Below are 25,620 nucleotides of genomic sequence, written 5' to 3' on the forward strand. Positions count from 1 at the left end.
GATGTGCTTCTAGTAGTAATTTTGGATATCAGCAGTTGTGGCTTCCTATGAAAATCTCTGCTGGCGCTGATATTAGGCATGTAATTCAGTGTCCTGATTAAATCAAGGACATGCTTAATCCCATACCCTACAGTGTACATGTCCAGGACAAAGATTACCAGGGGTGAGAGAGTAGGTTAGGGGAAAGTATTCCACACTTGAGAGTTTTGCAGGAGGGGAGGATTTGGTAGAACACTGAAACATGCTGAAAATATCGGATTGAAAACCAATGTCTTAACCAGAACAAAAATACTGGTTCCCAGTTTGGCGGCATAGTGTGTGGGAAATGTCCTGGGAGGTAGCAGATATTTCGGAAGGGATGGATGCCTCTGTACTCATTGCAAGAAGCCAGCTATGCAAATGGCTTAGCCTTATGAATCTGCATGTGTAGCTTGGATGGCCTGGCAGTGGCTGAGCTCTCCAAATGTTTTGACTGGGTATTGCAAGTGTTGAAATATTGCATTAGAGCCACCTGGCCCATCATTGACTTCTACTGGTAAAGAGAGACGTTTGGGTAGTTTGGGACATTGCTTTAGCTTTGGTAGTTGCTGGTAGAACAGTTAAGAAACTAAGCTAGAAATCTGGAAGTTCCCAGTTGTTTCCTCTGCCATGGCTACAGACAAGCCACCTTTTCTCAGCTTCAGTCTCCCCATTTGCAACAGGATGGAATAATAATTCTGGCACCTTACAGGCTGGTAGCTAGGATGATAATGACAAATGCTAAGTAGTAGTGCTTAGTGCTGCCTCAGGCTAGAGCAAAGGTTTGAAACAGCTGCTTTCTAATATTTCAGTCAATCAAAATTGATTGAGAGAGCCAGTGTGGTGTAGTGGTTAAGAGCGGTAGTCTCGTAATCTGGTGAACTGGGTTCGCGTCTCCGCTCCTCCACATGCAGCTGCTGGGTGACCTTGGGCTAGTAACACTTCTTTGAAGTCTCTCAGCCCCACTCACCTCACAGAGTGTTTGTTGTGGGGGAGGAAGGGAAAGGAGAATGTTAGCCGCTTTGAGACTCCTGAAGGGGAGTGAAAGGTGGGATATCAAATCCAAACTCTTCAAAAATATCATTTTATCCTGCTGTCCCAGGGATGGGGAACCCTTTTCAGCCTGAGAGCCACATTCCCTTCTGAACAATCACCCAGCATCCATATGCGCAAGTGGTGGGTGGGACAAATATGAATTTTGTCTCTGCACAGTAGGCTCATTTCTTCATATTCAAACATCCCCCCTTTAAACCCTCCCATCCAGCCATCAAAAGGCTCATTCCAGCCAGGCAAAAACAGTCAAGGAGCCTGCAAAGCAGAGGGAGGTCTGAGAAGAGAGTGTTTGCGGTAGAGTCCCACAGGTCAGTTAGAGAGGATGGAAGGCTGCGTTTGGCCCCCTGATCTTCTCCACCCAAGGATCAATTCTCCAGATCACCTCCTTTCAATTTACTACTGAAGACCTGAAGCTATAGGGTTTGCAAAATCCACAAAGTGTGCCTTTTAATATCAAGTATGGAAAGGGCTTTGCCAATCCCACTGCGTACCCCACAGGGCTAAAAATACTCCCTGAATGCAGGTGTTCTGCGTGTGATTAAGCCACCACTGTGCTCTGAAAATGCAAGCGTGGTCCACGATTCCCACTAGTCAGCTAACCCTGAAAGCCCACCCCTGCGTGTTCCTGGAAGTAAAACCAAATCCACAGCCCCACATTCTTGCAGATGCTTGCTGGAAATAACATCTGCTTATGAGAGAGAGATGTAAAACCACAAGGACCCAGCCTTGCCATGCTATGCCTGTGGTAGACGGAGGTACATGGTGTCCCCGGCAATCACAACGCTCCGATGCTGCTTGCGCTATTTCTGGGGCCGATGGCAGTCGCTGCTTTGTAAGAAACCGGCTTGCCTTGTAATTACCCTTCCCTTTCGCAAACATCCAAGGCTGTCATTTGCAGCTGTCCAGTGCTTAATTCTCTGCAAATAAAGCTTTCAGTTTGGCAAAGGCAAACGTCAAGCTTTTAGATGCCGTTTGTGAGCAGTGCGATTGCAGCAGCTGCCTCTTCTCCTCTTGCCTGTGCTTGGCCCAGCCAAAAAGTACCATGTCGATCGCACACACTGCGGGCGAGTATATGCTCTCGGATGCTTTGCTTCCGGATCCGAATGGCTCCAGGGCAAAGGGGCTTCGCTTGGAGCTATCGTGTGACCGCATTGTGAAGTTTGTCACTGTGGGGCTGCCCTTGCTGCTCGTGTCCCTGTCGTTTGCGCGGGAATTTTCATCGGGTACGTTAACTTGCTTTATTTACTATTACTACTATTTGTTCCAGGGTTCTAGTTAAACCGACTTAAAATATATTCTCACTGGGCTGTATTCACTCTGCGTTAGTTGCACTTTGGGCCTATGAATTAAAATGGATGTGAAAAATTTAGTGGCATTGATTACAACGGGAACTAAATGCACCCTAGTCTGTCTCTAGTCCAAAATGCCTTTGAACCATAGATTATGAATATTCATATGAATATATAAGATTATGAATATTCATAATCTAACCTGCTCTGTTCTCAAGCTGAAATTCATTTGTTCCAAAAACTTTTATGCAATAAATTGAAGTTGAACACCTTTAGATGCTCTTTCTGCACTCAGATGTTTGCTAGATAATTCACTAAATTGTTTATGGACTATATATGCACTGGGATACTTGATTTTAGTATTTGTTAGTTGGGGTGCAATACTATTTAGTTATTCATGTCTTGTGTGCTTCTGTATTCAGCACTTGCCAGAGTTATGTCAAGAAGCCTAAAGCACTCAAATTTGAAAATAAAAATTCATAACTGAACTACGAACTTTATTCTGAAATTTTACGTGCAAATTTTGGAAACTTCAGCCAATAAATTTTGGCTCCACCAGATGATAATTAAGAAAACATTTGTATAAATATTTATACATCTCTCTTCCTTAGGACTCTGGTCCAATTCCAATTTAAAACCTTTTTTTAAAAAAATTGCAAATTTAACAAGAATTTTTTTATAAAAATAGAAATAAAAGAAGAAAAAGAGACGAAGGAAAAAGAGAAACAATAAGAAAATAATACTACCGTAATAATAATAGACCATCATTTCACATTGTGAATGCAGTGACCACCAGAACACAAATCTTAAATGAAGCATGCAAGTTAATGTAAAAGCTCCAGGTATTCAAATAGGAATCCACATGGAATTTATTCCTATATATGAAATATGTTCAAATGTAGCCAGTGTAGTAAGGTTCTCGGACCACTATATAAGAGATAATGGATATGTACTATTCCAGGCTGGAAGTATAAGTGTCTTAGCCACTACAAGGGCTTGCAAAATCCACTTTTGTTTTCCATCTGGTAAGCCCTGTACCACAGAGGTATCATTTAAAGGCACACGGGCACCTGCAAATATAAAGGATTTTGCCAATACCGCTTCAATCCCAAAAGGAATATATCACTGGAAAAGCCTACATCATATGCCTCAAAGGGGACTCTCAACATTACACCCCCAACATCTATATGTGTTAGACACTGCCTTCCTATACAGATGTTGAAGAATCCATTATACTAAAAAATATTAATTTTTGCTGATTCAGTATCAATTTCAGGTCCAATGAGACGTTCTGTATAAATTCTAAAGCAATTTCCCAATTTATAGGCTGAGTAATACCTTGTAATTCGCTGTTGCATGGGGAACAGATGGTTGACAATTTGTTGCAGCAAGGGTTTGTATGTGAAAAAGGTAGCATACATTCAGAAGGGGAGCCCAGAGTTCAGAAAGATTAATGATGCAATGGCATACATGTTTACTCAGAATTTCCCCCAATAGAACACACTTTTGTTTTATTTTTCACTATATCCTATATAGTGGCTCTTTCGGGGGTTATTGTTCTTATTTTGACTTTATATATTGTGATTTTTTGTGTGAACTGCTCTGAAACCTCTGGGTATATAAATTCCGGCTATATAAATTCAATCAATCAATCAATATATTTTCACATGCACCTTTCTATGGCTGGAACACATTCTATGGCTGGAAAAATTGCATTTCAAAATTAGAAGTGCAAATTGTGTGACAGTGCTTTGTCTCAGTTCATGTATTGGTATAGGAACTGCAGATTTTGTAGGTTCTCGTTTAGCACGCGGAAATACTAGCAACCTTAATTCCTCTCCTTACTCTGCTGTAAAAGCACATCTGCAGGGCCCCTGTAGCAGAGAAGATGAGCAAGAAGGCCTTGCAGAACGCTCCCCCTCTTGCCGAGTGTGGCGAGAGCAGACCATTACAGTGGCGGCAGAAGCGTTGGGTGCAGGTGGCACATTGCTGTTTCACCTGAGTTTGCTGCCCCTGCTTCCCTAAATCCAGCAACCTCTCTCTTTCTGCCCCAGCATGACCCCCACTTTTCACCCTTCGAAATGGCCTGGAGAAAATCTCAAAGTGTTGAACTTTGGCATGTTAACTGTCACTCCATGGGCTGGCCGTCACCAAAGGCTGGTTGTGCTAATGTAACGCAGCCAATGCTTTTTTTTTCTGTGGGTTACGCAGGGGTACACATACCCCTAAACATTTTGTGAATCTTTGTACAGTGGTACCTCGGGTTACATACGCTTCCGGTTACAGACGCTTCAGGTTACAGACTCCCCTAACCCAGAAATAGTATCTCAGGTTAAGAAATTTGCTTCAGGATGAGAACAGAAATCGTGCTCCGGCGGTGCGGCGGCAGCGGGAGGCCCCATTAGCTAAAGTGGTGCTTCAGGTTAAGAACAGTTTCAGGTTAAGAACGGACCTCCAGAACAAATTAAGTACTTAACCCGAGGTACCACTGTACAGTCATACCTCGGGTTACAGAAGCTTCAGGTTGTGTTTTTTTGGATTACGGACCTCTGAAACCCGGAAGTACTGGAACGAGTAACTTCCAGGTGTTGGCGGTCGTGCATGCACAGAAGTGCTAAATGGCGTTTGCGCATTTGCAGAAGTGCCGAATTGCAACCCACGCGTGCGCAGACACACCGCTGCAGGTTGTGGACATTGTGGGTTGCGAACGTGCATCCTGCACAGATCACGTTTGCAAGCCGAGGGTCCACTGTACTTTTGTCCATTTACTGTACAGTGGTACCTCGGGTTACATACACTTCAGGTTACATACACTTCAGGTTACAGACTCTGCTAACCCATAAATATTGCTTCAGGTTAAGAACTTTGCTTCAGGATGAGAACAGAAATTTTGCTCCGGTGGCGCAGCAGCAGCAGGAGGCCCCATTAGCTAAACTGGTGCTTCAGGTTAAGAACAGTTTCAGGTTAAGTACGGACCTCCAGAACGAATTAAGTACTTAACCTGAGGTACCACTGTATTTATTTCCCCCGAATTGAACTACAAAATGGTGGTTCCCTTGAGTCAAAATGAGAGTACCCGTAAACATTTTTTTAGGAAAAAAACACAGTTGGGGTTACGTGATGGGGAGCAGTTTGATCAGGAGGAGTATTTGCTGGGAGAACCAGACTCATTCTGCTCATTGACCAGGAAGACCATCTACTTGCTTGAGTCACAAGGCTGCTACTGCTGGAATGAAGCAGCGTCCACCTTCCCTGCAGTTTGATAGAACAGCTGGATGAAGTACCAACAGAAACGGCCCTGGAGGCTAATGGATCTGTTTCCACCTTGTTCTCCCCTCCAGGCTCCCAGATCAGTTGCTTCTCTCCCGCCAACTTCACAGGGAAGCAATCGGCCTACGTCGACGCTGTGTGCTGGGACTCCTTGCTTCACCATGACTACGATACTATGGGAGACTCTCAATCCAGATCTCTCTGGGTCCTCAAGGTATCAGGGTGGGGCACCTTAGTGTTTCAAAGGAAGGGTTATTACCGTATTTTTCGCTCTATAAAACACACCAGACCATAAGAGGCACCTAGTTTTTGGAGGCGGAAACAAGAAAAAAAAATTCTGAATCACAGAAGCCAGAACAACAAGAGGGATCGCTGCGCAGTGAAAGCAGCGATCCCTCTTGCTCTTCTGGCTTCTGGGATAGCTGCGCAGCCTGCATTCGCTCCATAAGATGCACACACATTTCCCCTTACTTTTTAGGAGGGAAAAAGTGAGTTTTATACAGCAAAAAATATGGTATATTTACTATTTTTTTTATAAAAAATTATTTGGTTTTTCAACTTAAAATTTCACAGTGATATATCAAACATAAATCATAAAAACAAGATTCCAAGGAATCTTCTGGACTCCCATCCTCCCCATGAGGGTCCTATTTGTGGGATGTAAAACACATTGCAGTCAAGTACAACATTCCTGAGCTGGGACAAACTTCCTCTGCATGTGACTAGATGTGAGCATGGTCTAATCTGGCCTAGTCCGCCTGGGTAACAAGAGCAAGGAAGAGGAGCACACCATCTTCTTTTGCTCCTCTCTTCTCCATTTTTGTTTTTCTCTATGCAGTCACTTAGAAACTAACTCCCTTGTGGGATAGTTCCACATATGAATATACTTTTGTAACATAAGTCTGCCTTCAGGGATCAAACTGTGAACTGAATGAATGTGAGTAAACTACTTTTATATGCACTTTAATAAGATTGCCGTGTCTATTCTTTTTAAGAGGGACAAGAAGGGATCTTACCAGGAATCTTATATAGAGAGGGATGATGGGAGCTGTTGCGCAACATCTGAAGGGCACAACATTGGCCAACATCTGGGGACCTAAGGTTGAATAATATGGTTCTAGCACACTCTCAGTATATTTTTTGAAAGGTTCCATTATTTACACTAAGTGCAGATGTCTGAAGAGGAAGCATCTTTGCTGCTCACACGTACGGGTTCCTTGCAAAAGGTGTGCACTCATCACATGGGGGCTGGAGGCAAGGCAAGACTGTCAATACAAGACTGTGGTGGGGGCCAGCAGTATGGCCCTGCCCTTTTCTCTTTTATATAAATATATATAATTTTTATTACATTTTCCATTTTACAATTTAGAATACTCATTTAAACATCCTTAAAATATCCATGACTTCCCTTCTTCTCTTTCCATGGTTCATTTTACATATAATAAATCCCTGCATATTTTACAAAAACTAAACCGTTCAGCATTCCATTATTACATCCTTCAAAATATATTTACACTCTTGAATTTATCTTAATGCTGCCAGTGTTTTCAAGTGCACACAATTTCCCCCCATATATTCAACAAACGTTTTCCAATCTTCTTTAAAACATTTGTTCTTCTTGTTTTCTTGGGCCCTGCCCCTTTCTCTATGCAATGAGCTTTGTTATGTACTGAGTTGAATAGGATCCAAAAGGCAGCAGTCTGATTGGTCCTAGAACAATAGGATCCAAAATACAGCAGTCTGATTGGTCCTAGAACAATAGGATTCAGAATGCAGCAGTCTGATTGGTCCTAGAACAATAGGGTCCAGAATGCAGCAGTCTGATTGGTCCACAGGAGCCACCCAATCCAGCTCCAGGTGGAAGTGAATCTGCAACCTGATTGGCCTACAGGTGAATCCCGGAATTAGCCAATCACGTGGGGCCCATTGTGTAAATAATGTATATTTTTACATGGGGGAACTTCCATTCCTCCTCACCACTATGAGCTGAATAAAGAGCATGAAATCCACTCTCGACTCCGAGTATATTTCAAGCTTCTTCTTTTTCCCTTTTCAAGATGTAAAGAACTCCTGGAGAAGAGTATTCTAGAAAAATATGTTGGGCCAATACCTCGTATTTCTTTCTCCCACGCCCCCGATTCCTCAGCAGTTCTTACTGTACTTTTCTCTATCCACCTAGGTCTTCCCATATTCCTTGCTGGTGATTGCAGTCGCCATGTACCTGCCTTCTCTGCTCTGGAGATATGCGGCTGCCTCATCGCTGAACTGCGACCTGCTCTTCATCATTGATGAGCTGGACAAATCCTACAACCGTTCCATCCGCCTAGTGCAGCACATGGTGAAACTACAACAGTCTGGTACTGACCCAGAAGAGCTATGGGAGGAATATGACAAGTAAGCTCAAAATGATGGCTGAGAGATGGTACTTAACACCTACCAAAATAGCTAAAATGTATAAGACAAAAACAAATCTGTGCTGGAGGTGTGGTAAAACAGAGGGGACACTTATACATGTTTGGTGGACCTGTGAAAAAATCAAAAGCTTCTGCAACATAGTATATGACAAGCTTAAAAAAATGTTTAAGTATAACTTTATGAAAAATACAGAAGCATTTCTACTAGGGATAATGGACATAGGTATAGCAAAAGAAGATCAGAAAATATTCCTCTATGCCACAGGAGCGGCAAGGATCCTAATTGCTAAAAACTGGAAAAAGGAAATTGTGCCAACAAAAAAGGAATGGCAAGACAACTGTTAGAGTATATTGAACTGACTAGATTAACAGAGGCAATTAGAGGTCACACTAGACAAGAATTTCAAAAAGTATGGGGAAAATGCAGAGAATACTTCACAAAACAGTGCCCTAAAATACATACCTGGACTTGTTTCGATTAATGTCTGCAGGAGACTTTGTGGATATTTAAGTTATAATTAGAAAAATCTTAATAATTATTCATAAAGGAAATAGCTTATAAGAAGTAAATAAGGAGGCCAGATACAGGATAAAGGAAGTCTTTTATTTGGTTGTTTGTACTGTTGTATGTTATGCTTATTGTATGTTTTGTTCACATTTAATGAGGGTGGATTTCTGTATGGGGGGTTATGTTATGTTGTAAATAAAATTTCCAATAAAAAAAATAGACAAACAGATGGCTGAGAAGAAGGGATGTAGCCGAGCACAGGGGCCAACTCCCAGGGGCCAAGAACTCTTCAGCCCCCCATAAAATATTTGAGGGTGCCAGGGGCCCCCAGAGTTGATGGGCATTGTCATTCAAATGGCGTATGTGGACCCCCTGTCATGGAATTCTACTCAGTATAGATCCAGAGTAGATTCCAGTGTATAGTTAGCAGAGTAAAAACTTAAACACGTTGCAGGATCCCCCAAAAAATAGACCAGAGGCAGTTGTATTTCATCCAGCAGAGCTTTACTGCTACTGAAGGCAAATGAGCACAATGGTCACAAATCCAATACATTCAGGATTGGCCCTCTCCGTAAGAAATCCAGTTGCAGCAGACTGAACTTAAACTTACAATAACTTATAATTAAACCTTAACACTAAGCATACTATATACAGAACACCACACCGGAAGGAAAGAGAGATGGAAAGAGAAAGTGAAACCCAGGCTGCTTCTGGCCTTACTTTTATAGTCAGCATGACCTTGACTGAGAGAGATAACAGAACTACCGTAGTTTAAGCCAGCTGTACTCAGCTTCTCGGAAGGAATAACCCAAACATAAGGAACCTTCGGCTTTTTTCTTTCACACAGAGAAGCTTCCAGAAGAATCCAGAACCCTCTTGAATTAATTAGAATAGTAAAGATCTCTTACACATCAGATCAATAATTTCTGCACTAAGAAATGTAAAATGACACACCCCACCCTTACAATATTTTATTCAAGTTGGCACCCCTGTAGTCGAGGTGGTTGGGCACCCACTTTGCATGCAGAAGGTTCCAGGTTCAGTCCCTGGCATCTCCCTCTCCGAGAAATTCCTAGAGAGCAATTGCCGGAAGTGATTTTGGGCAGAAGTTCAGGTCCCTCAACTGGCTGAATGTGCAGTATAAGTGAAGCAACAGACGTTACCATGCTATTCTTGCGACTGTAACTTACTTTCAACTGTTTTTAACACTGTATTTTTCAAATTGTTGTAACCTACCCTGGACCCTTATGGTGAATGGTGGGTAAGAAATTGGATTAATATTAATAACAATATATTGGCTTAATAATAACAATAATGATAGGATTGTAATTAACAATATAAAACAGCAGTTCCTAAACTGTGGCTTGTGAACCACTGGTGGTTTGCGAGTTTCATTTAAGTGAGTCCACATTAAATATCCAGATTGATTTTGCATTGTATTTTTATTGCTTCTTCTATTTCCTATATTGCATTTGATGGTATTACAATCCGAAATCCTTAGGATTCAGATGGTAATACAATGGTACCTTGCTTCCTGAATGGCTTAGTTGTCAAACAAATCAGCTCCCGAACACCAAGAGTGTTCTGGTTTGCGAACGTTTTTTGGAAGCCGAACATTTGACGCGGCTTCCAATTGAGTGCAGAAAGCTCCTGCAGCCAATCGGAAGCTGTGCCTTGGTTTTTGAATGGTTTCGGGAGTTGAACGTTCCAGACTCCCGGAACGGATTAAGTTTGAGAACCAAGGTACCACTGTTTAATAAAATGCAACATAGGAAGCAAAAGAAGCAACAAAATACAGTGGAAAAACATACAGCATTGAGCACAGTGAATTACAATTGCTGCAACTTCCAAAGGGGGGGGGGGAACGACACATTAAGTAGTCCACAAAGACCCTCAGCAATTTTCAAGTAGTCTGGGGGGGGGGAACCTTTGGGAACCACTGATTTAAAGAATTTCACCACCATCCGCCTGGTAAAACCATTAAAGTCCAAACTCCAGAGCCTAAAATTACCTGTCTGACCATTGCAGCCTCTCCTCGATCATGTTCTCTCCCCTGTAAGGCAGAGCCCCACTGATTGACCAGATCTATAGATCCAAGCTCTTTTCCAGCTATAACAGTAAACAGTCCTTGTTTCTCTCTCGCCAAGGGCTCGCAGGGAACGCTATTTTGAATTCCCATTACTGGAGAGGTACCTCACTTGCAAGCAGCGCTCCTACTACCTCGTTGGGGTCTACGTGCTACGGAACCTCCTCCTCCTCTTCCTCCTCGCTGCTACCTGCTTCTACTTGGCCTACTTCCATGTGGGCGTCTTTTTCCAAGATGAGTTCAGCTGCACCATCAAGGTGGGCCTGCTTAGAGATGAGCTTCACATCCCAGGCTCAGTCCCCTGCAAGCTCGTCTTCTTCACCGTCTTCCAGGTGACCAGCATCTGCATCGGGTGCGTGTATGTCCTTCTGGGGCCCGTCGTCATCTACCACCTGCTTCAGTTGTGCCAGTGGGACAAGAGGCTCCTATCCATCTATGAGATGCTGCCAGCTTTTGACCTCCTCAGCAGGAAGATGCTGACCTGCCCTCTGAACGACCTGAACATCATTTTGCTGTTCCTGCGTGCCAACATCTCGGAGGTCAAGTCCTTCAGCAGGCTGAGCGTGCTGTGCACTCTGAGGGATGTCAGGGCGGATAAGGAGGACATTGACACGGTGGTGGATTTTATGACCCTCTTGGCTGGTCTGGAGATGTCGAAGCCTAAGCAGAATCTCTGTGCCAATGGAAACTCGCCTCATCACAACAGTGAAATTATTGGTAAGTGATACCAGCAGAAAGCCAAGCTTTCTAACATTTGTGGACAAAGACCACAGCACAACTCAGATTTGTTCATATCTTGTCAGGCATCGGGGACTCAGCTTCCTCCCCTCCTTTGGCCGTAGATAAGCAGGAAAAGCAAAAAGAATTCCTTACCATTTAAAGAGTCTTTAATGATCACAGCAAAAGAACAAAGCAGCCATTCTCGGAATGAAGGTGTTCCCAATTAAGGTTTCCACCAACTTTTCCCCCTGGTCACTTTCGCATCTTGCAACCATTGTGCTTTTTGTGTAGCCGCCTTAGCCCCACAGCTAATTCTCCCCTGGCCTCCTAACTGGCCCAAGTAGGATCAATTCAGCCAGCTAGCCCTGGGGTTTATCTAATTGATTTTTGAATTTTATTGTTATTCATGTTTTTATACTGTATTTTATGCTGCTTTTATAATTAAGTGTTTTAAAGTGTTTTAAATTTGTTGTTAGCCACCCTGAGCCCGGAGTATTAATAATAATAATAATAATAATAATAATAATAATAATAATAATAATTATTTAATTTTATTATTATTATTATTAGCTCTACATGTCCTTGGACTAATAGGCTGGACAGTCTCCAGTGAGAGAGAGTCTGTTAGCTCTCTGCTGCCCCTGTGGATTTTCCCGCTCAAGTTAACTCACCTTGCCCAATAGGTGGGTTGGCCCAGACTGGAGTTGATGACAAGCGGTGGAATATTAGCCATAGCTATAGCCTGAACAAAACAGAATGCATGGGAACTAGGAAATTAATTTTGCATGCAGAAAAAATGGATCTGAACGACCCTTTTGTGATATAAAGCCCTGTCTGCTAGCATTCTTTGTTTACTATGAAGGAAGTCTAATTTAGCACACTGCTTTATTTAGTCATTACTTTATGAAAATATTTGCATACTTTCTCCCCTGAATGGGGCAGCTAAGAAGAAATCACTAAGACCAAAAGATACACATGCCATCTGTGCAGCAGCAAGTTTCTCATAAAACAAGTTGCCACAAATTAGACAGCTGAAACACTTTTATTTGCCAACCAAAACAGGCACCAAGTAAACAAAACATTTCTGCTAACCATCAAAAGTCAGGGTAAACAGAGCAGTTTTTGCTAGCAATTGAGAAAGAAAAGAAAGGAGTGACCAGATAGATTTATTAGAGATGGACAAATCTGTCCATTTCAGTTTCTCATCTTTCCATTTTTAAATTCACTTCTCCACATATTCACATCTGTTTGCAATTTGTGAAAAAAGTAGTCATGAAAATTCATCAGCAGGTTTATTCAAATATAGACATTTTTGCCATATGCAATTCTGCAGAAGATATTGCATATTTTAATGTTAGGTACACTAGTATCTGCACAATTTACCCTTGTATGTACATTTTTGTACACATTACTGGACTGGAGAAATGCAAAATTTAGAGAAACGCAAATTACAAAATATGGTTATGTTTTGGTTCACATAACATATTTGAAAGTGTGACTTAGCTGTGGGCACCTTTAAACGCTACACAAAGTTAACTTCACGCAAAACCTCATACAAACTATTAGGAGAGATTCACCGATGAATTTCAGTGAGGACTTTGAAAAAACAGATATGGAAATGTGCAGCACTGAATTTAAGACTGGAAAATTGAGAAAGGGAAATTCACCCATCCATCCTTATTTGCAGCCCCATGTGTCCCTCTCCTGTTCGGTGGTTAGTGCACAGTTAGAAATTTAACAGAGAGTGACAAAAAGGGGGCACAATTTTATATCACGAATATATTATGTGCAAAATCAGCAAGTCTATGTGCGTCATTTGCCCAAGTTGCCAAACCTCTCTACTTGTGTTGCACCATGTGGGTTTAAACATTGGCAAACAATGTGGACTGCTTTCTTATTTTAAAGCTTATGCTGGGACCTGCCTGTAGCCCATGCTTTTTTTTCTGGAGGCACGCAGGGGTACACATATCCCTAAACATTTTGTGGATCTTTATACTTTTGTCCATTTACTATACAGTGGTACCTCGGGTTAAGTACTTAATTCGTTCTGGAGGTCTGTTCTTAACCTGAAAGTGTTCTTAAGCAAAAGCACCACTTTAACTAATGGGGCCTCCTGCTGCCGCCGCACAATTTCTGTTCTCATCCTGAAGCAAAGTTCTTAATCTGAGGTAATATTTCTGGGTTAGCGGAGTCTGTAACCTGAAGTGTATGTAACCCGAGGTACCACTGTATTTATTTTCCCCGATTTGAACTATAAAATGGCGATTTTCTTGAGTCAAAATGAGAGTAGCCGTAAACATTATTTTTTAAAGAAAAAAAGCACTGCTTTTAGCTCAGGTTAAGTCTTGCCTTTTGGCTTTGGAGAGACGTTCTTCTGTGCCACATGATAATTACATAAGTATACTGTAGGGCTTCTCTTGTGTAAACTCGTGCAATAGGGGCTCAGCAGTGTGTATCCCAACTGCTTCATAATCAGCTACTGTTTGTTGTTTTTAAAAAATAAGTTGAGTATAAGAGAGGATTCAGGGTGTTTCAAACCCTCCTGCATTTGTGGAAAGCTGTGGAAATTTACTTTGCATGGCAAGTGCCAAGGAAGGGAAAAACCCCAGTGCAGTGTGACTGCTTGCCGTGCTTTTCGTTAACTGGGGAAAACAGAGTGCAGCTCCAAGGCTACGTGCAGCAAAGCACAGAGCAACAGCACGATCCCTGGATGCAGCAACACCCCTGATATCCACCCCATCTCTAAAGAGACATACAGTGGTACCTCGGGTTACATACGCTTCAGGTTACAGACTCCGCTAACCCAGAAATAGTACCTTGGGTTAAGAACTTTGCTTCAGGATGAGAACAGAAATCGTGCTCTGGCAGCGCGGCAGCAGCGGGAGGCCCCATTAGCTAAAGTGGTGCTTCAGGTTAAGAACAGTTTCAGGTTAAGAACAGACCTCCGGAACGAATTTAGTACTTAACTCGAGGTACCACTTTATGAATGAGGGAAGGCACACTGCTAGTCCCCGTTATTATTAAAAACCCTGTTCTGCTGAACACAAGCAATCCAGCTGACAAAAGTGTGTTTAAGTGTGCAAAATCCTTTATTTACCACCTTGTCTATGTTTGCTACGGGACGCGGGTGGCGCTGTGGGTTAAACCACAGAGCCTAGGACTTTGCAATCAGAAGGTCGGCGGTTCGAATCCCTGTGACGGGGTGAGCTCCCATTGCTTGGTCCCTGCTCCTGCCAACCTAGCAGTTCGAAAGCACATCAAAGTACAAGTAGATAAATAGGTACCGCTCTGGCGGGAAGGTAAACGGTGTTTCAATGCGCTGCTCTGGTTTGTCAAAAGCAGCTTAGTCATGCTGGCCACATGACCCGGAAGCTGTCTGTGGACAAACGCCGGCTCCCTCGTCCTGAAACGAGATGAGCGCCATAACCCCAGAGTTGTCCGTGACTGGACTTAACTGACAGGGGTACCTTTACCTTTATTCTATATTTGAGACCTTAAAATTCTTTTAACAACAGTAACAATTTATTCAAAATCCAATTGACACAATTTAGATTAATTAGTTCCACAAAAGTGATGAACTTGATCTAATGATACTAGTTTTTCAAAATTTGCTAGTTGGTGCTGGAGGTGTGAATGACTGTCAAATTAGCCCCCCACCCCCTGAGTGCTGAAGGGTTTATGAAGCATCTTCAGCAATTTATGCCAGAGCTCGCAGATAAGTTTGATAAAGCTTTTAAACCCTGGAGGGGAAAAGTAGAGCATTTTGAAGACCAAAAAAGTGGACACATTTGCCAACTTCTACTTTTAACTATGGGTCACTATGATGACTCGTATCTTACATACCCATGAAAAAGAAGACATGTCCTGGAAAAAGAGGACACATGGCAATCCTACTAGATGCAATAGATAAAACTGCTAGCTGCTTTTAGACCTCTTAGAAACCACAATCTGGAAGTAGCTATCAATTTACTAATAGCTGGAACAGTGGTGATAACAGCAAAAAAACTGGAAAGAGAGTAATACACCATCTTTATTTGATTGGACTGATAAGGTATGGCCTATTGGAACAATGATAAAATTAAGGTACCTTCAAAGGACAGACACAAATCAGCCAAACAGATGAATGGGGAAATGTTTCTTATGTTTTGGAATGATAAATATCAAGACAATGCACATCCATGTGATGGGCTTAGTCTACTGTAATCTTACAAAAATCACAGTATATGTATTTCTGTATTGTATTATACATTAAATATACAGACTTTTTTTTAAAAAAAAAACATCACTCTCACGGTAGCTCTTAGTGGGAGAGAGATGTCTTGTTGACGAACAGCGTAGCGTGAACAAATGTGTCACCGAAAAGCTTACTCCAATAGCCGCCTGCTGCCGTGCTGAAGGCAAGATTCTGCCAGCAGCAAAGCAAATGCCAACTGAGGAGAATCTTTTCCTGCTATTTTTCTGGGACTTGTGACAGAGGTTTATTTTTATTTTTTTAAGGCTAGTTGCCTCTCCCTGGTAGGGTGTGCAGGCTGAAAAGTCTTGGCTAAGCGAAGGTCGTTCTGGCTTCTTTAAGCAATTGAAAAGCTGAGCAGTTAGTGCTTTGCCAGCTTGTTGGAAGGATAGATAGTCCCTGAATCCCATAACATGCTTTTCAGGTCACCCTGTTTGGCTTTTCTCTCTACCACTGGCATGAATTCTTCCGAAGGTTCCCCATAAGAGAATGCAGCTGAAAAAGATGTTCCAGCCCTTGTTTAGACTATCAGGCTAGGGCTAGGAAGACCCGGGTTCAGATTTCCACCCATGAAGCTCACTGGGTGATCTGGGGCCAGTGTTTCTCTGTCTACTTAACCTTCCTCACAGGATTGCTACAAGTATGCAGTGGTACCTTGGTTCTCAAACTTAATCCGTTCCGGAAGTCTGTTCCCAAACCAAAGCGTTCCAAAACCAAGGTGTGCTTTTCCACAGAAAGCATTGTAAAAGGGATTAATCCATTCCAGACTTTTAAAAACAACCCCTCAAACAGCAATTTAACATGAATTTTACTATCTGATGAGACCACTGATCCATAAAATGAAAGCAAGAATCAATGTACTGTACTATAAAATAAATAAGTCAGTATCCTAGATGATTAAAATTACAGTGGTACCTTGGGATGCGAACGGGATCCGTTCCAGAGCCTCGTTCGCATCCTGAATAGATTGTAAGACGTGATGGCTCGTCTGCACGTGTCATGTTTTGCCGTTTCCACACATGCGCGTGACGGCATTTTGAGCGTCTGCGTGAGCGGCGAAACCCGGAAGTAATGTGCTCCGTTACTTCCGGGTTGCCGTGGAGCGAGACCCGAAGCACATTCAACCCGAGGTATGAGTGGAAAATTATTATTTTTTCTTAACTGCACTGATGATAGTCATTGTTTGGATGGGGGGCTTTTATCCATTTTCGCAGTTACACAATCAGTCAATCGGTAGCTGAACTGGGTTCCACACAGTCACAAAAACAAATTAACCGGGAAAGCCTCAAAAAAATAATAATACGCAAAATAAATAGCAAAAACAAAAGCGCCAAACTTAAACTATTCCAGAAGTCTGTTTGACTTCCGAAATGTTTGAAAACCAAGGCGCAGCTTCTGACTGGTGCAGGCACCCCAGAAACAATAGCCAACAGCTGCATCGGTCATTCGGCTTCCGAAAATCTTCGAAAACTGGAACACTTACTTCCGGGTTTTAGGTGTTTGAGAACCAAGGCCTTTGAGTACCAAGGTACCACTGTACAACGGATGAAGGCGGCAGGCAAGGGAACCATGTGCACCTGAGCACATAAGTGGGGGCAAATGTAAAGCAAGATGTTACTTCAACTGCTGTAACATGGGAAATGGCAGGCTATGTGCTACATCACGAGTGGAGAACCTGCGAACCTCCAGACTACCATGTTCACCATCCTTGACATGCTGCCTGAGGGTGATGGGAAGTCCAAGTTTCTCTACCGCAGGGCCTGTAAGACAGAGCTATTCCGCCTGGCTTTCAGCTTGAACTTAGCCTGATCTTTTATTCCCCTTCCTCCCCTCCCTCTCCGCTTTTTATGAAGATTACCCACTCTGGGGTCCCACAGCTAATTCTCCCCTGGTCTCCACGCTGGCCCAAATAGGACTGATTTAGCTAGTTGGCCTGGTGATCATCTAATGTTTATTGGATGGATTTTCTCCCTAAATTGATTTTTGAATTCTGAATTTATTGTTATTCACGTTTTATATTGTATTTTATGCTGTTTTTGGTTGCATCGATTAAGAGTTTTAAATTTGTTGTTAGCCTCCTTGAGCCCAGTTTTCTTGATATTTGTGTATTTACTTGCATGCACAGTACATATACTGTAAAAAGAGGGTGCTCCTGTACTGCGCACTACCATATTTAGAAGATCCTGCTTGGCTTTGGTTTCATCTGTGGTCTCCTGAGCTGATCAGGTGCAAAGAAGAGGCAGGCAACAGCATGGCTCTAACTTTGTGCTCTGACCGAGCCCTCTTGCCTTCCTCCTCTTCCTCTCCAGGGATGGCACCCGCCGATTGTCCATTGTCCGTGAGATGCAGCATCATTTTGACACAATCTTTTCTTTCCTGCCCCTAGAAATGAAGCCTGCCTTGGAATCTAAAGAAGACTGACACTTCCAGCCGGCAGCAGACTGTAGACAGGGCAGCCAACAGCAGAGGAAATGGGACTGATGAACAGTGCTGGAACACAAAGACAGCCGGTGCCCCCATCCTACGTACAGCAATGTGCTGTGTGCTTTCATCGCGATTCCAAGTTGTATCATGTTTTCCTGGTACAGGACTGCACCATCCTAAGTGCTTGCTTGCTTATTGGGTTCAAAGTCCATAGAATTTAATATTTGGAATACGATTCTTGCACGCTGGCTATAGGCTGCTGGCAAATGTCTTTGTATTGTTTGAGGCTTCATGTACTCATAAGGTTAGGCTGCCAGTTGTTCTGGCGGAATCCTGGGCCTTTTAAGTTGTGCTGCAGACAGATTGAACTTTTCCACCACGGCAAGTGTGATTCACCGGTTTAATATCTGTTACAAACCTGCTGAAGGTGCAGTGGCCTTTCCATGAAAAAAAAAATAGTGGCTTTTTTATGTTGTATGCTAATGTTCACCTAACCTACAGCCCATTTGTCTGCCTTGCTGTGGTCGTTCTGCAAACTAATCATTAAATTTAATGTCACACTGATCAGTTGGGGACCGTGCTCCTGTCTGACCTGGTTCTGATGTAGAAACCATGTTACCAGCTGGATCACATAAACCTGGACACATAGTAATCCATATATTCCATCTTAAACACTAGTCCAGTCTATACAGTGGTACCTTGGGTTACATATGCTTCAGGTTACAGACGCTTCAGGTTACAGACTCTGCTAACCCAGAAATAGTGCTTCAGGTTAAGAACTTTGCTTCAGGATGAGAACAGAAATCATGCTCTGGTGGCGCAGGAGCAGCAGGAGGCCCCATTAGCTAAAGTGGTGCTTCAGGTTAAGGACAGTTTCAGGTTAGGAATGGACCTCCAGAACGAATTAAGTACTTAACCTGAGGTACCACTGTAGCTGAGAATCCATTATCTCATGAATTGTTATAAACAGAACCAGAAATATATCTAGGAAAGTTTAAGAATTTATAAGACAGTCGTTTCAGAGTGCAAAAATGTCACTTTTTATTTTTTTTAAAATATAACTAATAGCCTGTCCCTGGTAAATAACCAAGAGGACTTTTGGGGGGGGGGATTTCAAGTATAAAATCTGAGAGATTGTTTCACATGCACGATCACAAGACTTATGCTGATCTCAAGAGCAGACAGCGGAAGGGAAATAAACCAAAGCATATTTGCTTGCATGCTATCCTTAAGCTGTGCATCTGCTCCTCCAAACACCTTACTCAGCAGCAGTCCATGTATTTGCTCAAATCCAATGAACCCAGCAACAAGACCAAGCTGTTCCTTCTTTTCTGCTCTGGTTAGCACAACAGGAACAGTCACAGTTCTTTGGCATGCAAAAGGCTGGCTCTCTGCTCCTGCAAAGCAGACATGCAATCAGTTCTACTTCAGTGGTGAAGTCAAGTTACTCAGGATCTGCTATTGGAGAAACTTCTACAGCTTTTGGCTGCAGCCAGGTTTTCCCCCCATGATGACAGAAAGGGATGTACACCCTAATGTTCCCTTTTTGAAGTTGAAGCCCAGTGACAAATTAGGGTATTGCAATACGCAACACAACCCAAAAGGAACAGTCACTCTACACATTTAATGCTTTTTTAAAAAAATTATTCAGTTTTACAAATAATATTTACATTGAAATATCAATCATAATCTTAAACAAAATAGGATTCACTGAATCCTTAACTTCCATTCCCCCTAAATGGGTTCCATTGTTAATCTTTTTCATCTGCATCGTATAATTTCTTCCATTTTTCTTAAAAACTCTGATTTTTGCCATAGTTCTTGTTACAAGTGTTATAACAACCCTGCCAATGTTTTTAGTTGTTTGCAGTGTTCTCCAAGGTAACTTATGAAATTTTCCCCATTCCTTATTAAAGTTCTTATCTTCCTGGTTCTGATCCTCCCGGTCATTTTCACCATTTCAGCGTACATTTAATGCTTTTTCAATGAGAGGTGTATGCAGTGCTATTTTTCTAGGGAAAATGGTGCCGGAACTCACCATGAACACCTACCTTGTGTTATAATGGCAAAGGCACCCATCTGAGAGGAACCAGAATTGAGTTCCTGTGAGTTCTGGCTGAGAAAAATCCCTGGGCATATGTGTTACTCTACGAGGTACGATTTATTGTAGCTCTGGAACAAGGCTGCAAGAGTCCTTTGAAGTGCCAACTCAGCTCTGTTCTGGAAGCAATGAACAAATGCATTATGTTGCACTACACCTGTTTTAGGGACATGGGTGGCGCTGTGGTCTAAACCACAGAGCCTAGGGCTTGCCGATCAGAAGGTCAGCGGTTCGAATCCCCGCGACGGGGTGAGCTCCCATTGCTCGGTCACTGCTCCTGCCAGCCTAGCAGTTTGAAAGCACGTCAAGTGCAAGTAGATAAATAGGTACCACACCGGCGGGAAGGTAAACAGCGTTTCTGTGCGCTGCTCTGGTTTTGCCAGAAGCAGCTTAGTCATGCTGGCCACATGACCCAGAAGCTGTCTGCGGATAAATGCCGGCTCCCTCGGCCAATAAAGCGAGATGAGCGCAGCAACCCTAGAGTCGTCCACGACTGGACCTAATGGTCAGGGGTACCTTTACCTTTACCTTACACCTGTTTTAGCCTAAAGCCCTGGTAGCGCCTGCCATATTCTCCATAACATTGTGATCCTGAGAAACAGTCAATATTATGTTGGTGCCAGGATCTCCATAGCCTCAGGGCCGGATTTTGGTTTGATGAGGTCCTAAGCTACTGTGAAGGTAATGGGGCCCTTTATATGTCCAGCTGTCCTAAGTCAACAGCAATTTGTCACTATTTTTTGTGCTGAATATATGCTATATGGTAATTTATGGACCTAATAGGTATCTAAAGCCATTCTACTTGTTTTAGATGTATATTTTGGAAATGTACATCCAGTTTTTTTTAATTTTGGGGGCCCCCCCAAGAGAGTGGGGCCCTAAGCTATAGCTTGTTTAGCTTATACGTAAATCCGGCACTGCATATGATGGCCTGACTTGGTTGCTTTTGCAGCACCATGTGACCGCCATAATAAGAGGCAAAGTGAAGTTTTGCACCTGGGAGAACACAAAATGTCATGACATTCTTGTTACTAGTTTCTCTGGAATGTTCCTGTGGGAAATGGGCTGCTCTATAGCCAATCAACGGTTACATTTCCCTCCCTGACTGCATAAATAGCTGCCAGTTTGTATCGGGTTGCCAAGGAAGCCAAGTCTGTTGCTGAGAAGAATACATTCTCAGACATTTTCTTCTCCCTGAACTGTTTTTAGAGTCTTGAAATCTCTTTCAGGACATATGCATGCTTCTCTTGTCTTTTTGGAAAACGACCCACACCCAGGATGTTTCCCCCCCGATTCTCTGATTGCCGTTGCCTCGGACCTATACTTTAGATTTACTCAAGAGACAAATGAACTTAAACAATCATGATCAAAGAAAGAGGGAGTGGGGGGAAGATTCTATATATATTTCATAATGAATGCCCAACATTCAGGGAATGCTAACAATCTGAAGAAAGCCTGTCTGAAAACAAATACACATCTCAGAAAGCATATACTAGTGCCGGAGAGCTTCAAAGTAGCTGGCTTGTTTTTCTTTCTTCCTGTTCTTCTCTTAAATATGTATTTTATTTTTTTACCTTGTACTTTTATGCTGTGAAACACACCGAGATCTACGGACGAAGGGCAGTATAATTAATTAATTAATTAGTAAGTAAGTAAGTAAGGATTGACATCCTATGCCCTTTTTAAAAAAATTGGGGGGGCTATTAGGTTGTGGTTTTTATTTTTATTATGTATTTTGTGGTTTTATATCTTGAATTTATTCTGTGAACTTGCCCTGGGTATAGGGCGGTAAACTCAATAAATAATAAGGAAGGTTATTCACATTACCTGGGCCCCAAGCCATATAGGGGACTTGTGGGTCATAACCAGAACATGGAATGGTGCCAGGAAATGTTGGTAGCCAGTGGAGCCACCTAACAAGTATTTTCTGTCCTCTGTATAACCAGCTCATCAGCAATCTGGCCGCAGCAACATAGTCTCACAGAAGTTTCCAAGGGCTTTTCAATGGCAGCCCCACAGAGAAAGGGGGTTCTAAATGGGATGTAACTCAGTCATGTTATCACTGTGGCCAAAGCAGGCATCTTGAGAAACAAGTGCAGCTAGTTTCAAACATGTAAACACACACAGGTGTTAAAAGAGTGTCACCACCCTGCGAGGCAGGCTCAGCTAAGCGACCGGCCCAGTGCTTTGTACCTGCCCACTCTGAAACCCCAGATGTTGCCGGCGGAGAGAAGACGGACAGGAGTGCAGGGAGCCGTTTTGTGATGTCGCCTTCAGGTTGGGCAGGAGAGGGCAAGCGTTCCTGAGCATGGGCAGAGTGCCTTGTCCACATGAAGAGGTGGCTAACCCAGGCAGTGGGGAATAAGTGGGTCTATGGCAGGGGTCAGCAAACCTTTTCAGCAGGGGGCCGGTCCACTGTCCCTCAGACCTTGTGGGGGGCCGGACTATATTTATGGGGGGACTATATATATGGGGGGGGGAAATGAACAAATTCCTATGTCCCACAAATAACCCAGAGATGCATTTTAAATAAAAGCACACTTTCTACTCATGTAAAAACATGCTGATTCCCGGACTGTCCGCGGGCCGGATTTAGAAGGCGATTGGGCTGGATCCGGTCCCTGGGCCTTAGTTTGCCTATCCATGGTCTACGGCTATTCCTGGCTGTTGGCTCTTCTGGTTTGGGACCCGGAGTCCAGCAACATCTTGAGGGCCACAGAATCCCTGCCGCCCCCGAGTGCTTCTACTGTTGCAACTTGGCCGATGGGATTCTGCCTCAAGTGGTCCAGTTCAGGGTGCACCTTTAAAGTGGATTTAATGAACTCTGCGGGACTTCTTTGCACTGAAGAAAGTGAGGGGAAAACACACTGGATTGAAAAGTACAGGATTAAAATTGCTCCATGCGACATCCTGTTACCTCCTTGCAAACAAATCAAGATGAACATTCAGTGAACTGGTTGTGTGGAAGTGACCAGGGATTGTTGCTCCTGCATCTGAAAGCAGACCACCTGTCTTTTATGCTTTTATGCGTGGATTCCCAGCAAATGGGAAGTCCAGGGCACTTCCAGATGACCTATTTACAGTGGTAGAATAAGAGAAGAGTTTGGATTTGATATCCCGCTTTATCACTCCGCTTCAGGAGTCTCAAAGCGGCTAACATTCTCCTTTCCCTTCTTCCCCCACAACAAACACTCTGTGAGGTGAGTGAGGCTGAGAGACTTCAAAGTGTGAGTAGCCCAAGGTCACCCAGCAGCTGCATGTGGAGGAGCGGAGACACGAACCTGGTTACCCAGATTACGAGTCTACCGCTCTTATCCACTACACCACACTGATTAAGTTTACGAACTTAATCCGTTCCGGAAGTCCGTTCTTAAACCGAAACGGTTCTTAAACTGAGGCACGCTTTCCCTAATGTGGCCTCCCACCGCCGGTGCCCTTCCGTTTGGATTTTGTTCTTAGACCGAGGTAAAGTTCTCAAACCTGGACACTATTTCTGGTTTTGCGGAGTTCATAAACTGAATTGTTTGCAAACAGGACTGTTCTTAAACCAAGGTACCACGGTATTATGAATTTATTCACATTTGTGGGCATGTGATTGCATCCCACCTGAAATTAGTAACAGTCTGGAAGCTCTCCCAGCTCCTCTCCTTTCAAGCATTGTATAACCACTTAAGTATTAGATAATGGAGTTGAGAAACAAAGTCACTAATACCTTATAAGAGTCCTTATAAATACAGCAACCTGTTTTTAACATTGTAGTTTTAAATTGTTGCAATCTGCTCTGGGACCTCACCGAGGTGGGTGGTTAAGAAATGAAGAATAAATAATAACAAAGAATAGTGTGCCACTTTGTACACCGACTTGTAAACATTAGAGGAACATAACGAGCGTGGGGGGAAATGCTAGGATCAAAGTGTGAAAATACAGTGGCATTTCTATGCAGAACCCCGTTAAACAAGTTAATTAAAGTGCCCACTAAATTGTACACTGCTCTGGAATCCTATTCATGTTTTAAAAATAAAAGTAACGGTCATTCAGCTTATCTTTCATAAGTTCTGAGCTGGCTGTGCCTTTTGCATTTGGGGGCATTTTGGCTCCACTGCTAACTATTTCATTCTTTATTTTGTTATTTGTCACACATCACAAGAGTCAGGATTTGCTGAGGTTAAATCTTCTGTCTGTTTTGTCAATAAGGCTGCCACGTTCACAATTTGCAGCTCAATCTTGTGCATATTCACTTAGAAATAAGTCCCACTGGGTTTAGTGGAGCTTACTCCCAGGATTGCATACAGCAGTTTTACCAAAATTTTTAATATTTTCCAAAATAAAAATTTAAAATCGTGTATCTTTTGTAGTGTGATTCTTTGCAGGTCACCAGAAAGTTCTGATTGCAATCACAATTATATTTATTTAATAGTTTTTACTGTGAACTCCTACTATGTTCAGTGGTGCTAACTTCTATGGAGGGAACAAAAGTTTGCTATCCTATATATACTTAGTTGAGAGTAAGCCCCAGTCTACTTTCTAAGGAGGTATGTATAGGTTAGCAACTGTGTGTGCAAATGTATAATGTGTGTTAAGTCTTCTGTTTCCAGATCAGAGTACTTACGCCTCTAAACACATCCATTAGGGTAATGAGAAATGCACAAACTCATGTTTGCAACCTCACTCAAGCTGCAAATGTAAACTGTGACTGTATAAAACGGCAAGCATTAATTTTAACATAGGTGTAATACGCTCAGAATAGAATGAATGCGGCCATCTCTAACTCCTGCACTCTCTGACTTTGTTTGCTATTAAATTCAAAAGTACAACATTACAACAACACACTGTTGGCATTTAATTTCCTAAATTTTATTTTTAAAGGCACAACTGAGGAAACCAAAGTGCTATATTCCCAACTTTTGAACTGACTCCTTTAAGCTGTGCTTGAAAAGAGCTGTTTGAACTGCTGCAATTTGCCAGAGAAAGTATTTACCCTCACATGCTGTAAAAAGTTGGGCCCAATTAACAAAATCTTAGTGAGTTAAAGGTATGAGTTTTAATAAAATAAGCGTATATGAAAATCTGCATATGAGAGGGGGGAAGTTATACAGAAGACTTTGTGTTTACACAATGCATTCAAGGATCACAGCAGTCAAAAGGCTGGCTCTCTGTTTCTCTAAAGCAGACATGCAATAAGTTCCACTTAAGTGGTGAAGTCAATCAAGTTTATCACAATCCTCTACTGGAAAAACTTCCATAGCTTCTGGCTGTGGCCAAAGATTTTCATAGTGATAAGTAGAAAAATACTAATACTCCCTTTTTGGGGGGGCAGGGGATGTGGGTGACGCTATGGTCTAAACCACTGAGCCTCTTGGGCTTGCCGATCAGAAGGTTGGCGGTTTAAATCTGCGCAACGGGGTGAACTCCCGTTGCTCAGTCCCAGCTCCTGCCAACCTAGCAGTTTGAAAGCATGCCAGTGCAAGTAGATAAAGTTGGCTTTCTGTTTAAGCCAACTCAGCTA

General features: G+C 42.7%; 1 protein-coding gene across 2 annotated transcripts; it reads left to right on the forward strand.

The window, feature by feature from the left end:
* The first annotated feature begins 1,095 nt into the window (after positions 1 to 1,095).
* Positions 1,096 to 24,933, forward strand: PANX3 (pannexin 3). 2 transcript variants are annotated; one of them, XM_083588885.1, is made up of 7 exons: positions 1,096 to 2,294; positions 5,702 to 5,844; positions 7,810 to 8,024; positions 10,700 to 11,355; positions 17,976 to 18,271; positions 18,331 to 21,892; positions 24,074 to 24,933. In XM_083588885.1, the coding sequence occupies exons 1-5, from the start codon at positions 2,114 to 2,116 to the stop codon at positions 18,008 to 18,010; spliced, it is 1,230 nt and encodes a 409-aa protein (XP_083445011.1). In that variant the 5' UTR covers positions 1,096 to 2,113; the 3' UTR covers positions 18,011 to 18,271; positions 18,331 to 21,892; positions 24,074 to 24,933. The 2 variants fall into 2 exon arrangements, with proteins under 2 accessions (XP_083445011.1, XP_083445012.1); XM_083588886.1 differs by lacking the exon at positions 24,074 to 24,933 and having other exon boundaries at positions 17,976 to 18,281; positions 18,361 to 19,946.
* The last annotated feature ends 687 nt before the right edge of the window (positions 24,934 to 25,620 follow it).

This window comes from Podarcis filfolensis (genome assembly GCF_964270895.1).
Source record: "Podarcis filfolensis genome assembly, chromosome: 15".
Taxonomy (NCBI): domain Eukaryota; kingdom Metazoa; phylum Chordata; class Lepidosauria; order Squamata; family Lacertidae; genus Podarcis; species Podarcis filfolensis.

What these genes read in the sequence shown, in the direction of transcription:
- PANX3 (XM_083588885.1), top strand. Translation starts at nt 2,114, where the DNA reads ATGTCGATCGCACACACTGCGGGCGAGTATATGCTCTCGGATGCTTTG. An exon ending in CTATGGGAGGAATATGACAA is followed by an intron (nt 8,025 to 10,699) that starts GTAAGCTCAAAA and finishes TCTCTCGCCAAG; the next exon opens with GGCTCGCAGGGAACGCTATT. An exon ending in TCACAACAGTGAAATTATTG is followed by an intron (nt 11,356 to 17,975) that starts GTAAGTGATACC and finishes TCCTGCCCCTAG; the next exon opens with AAATGAAGCCTGCCTTGGAA.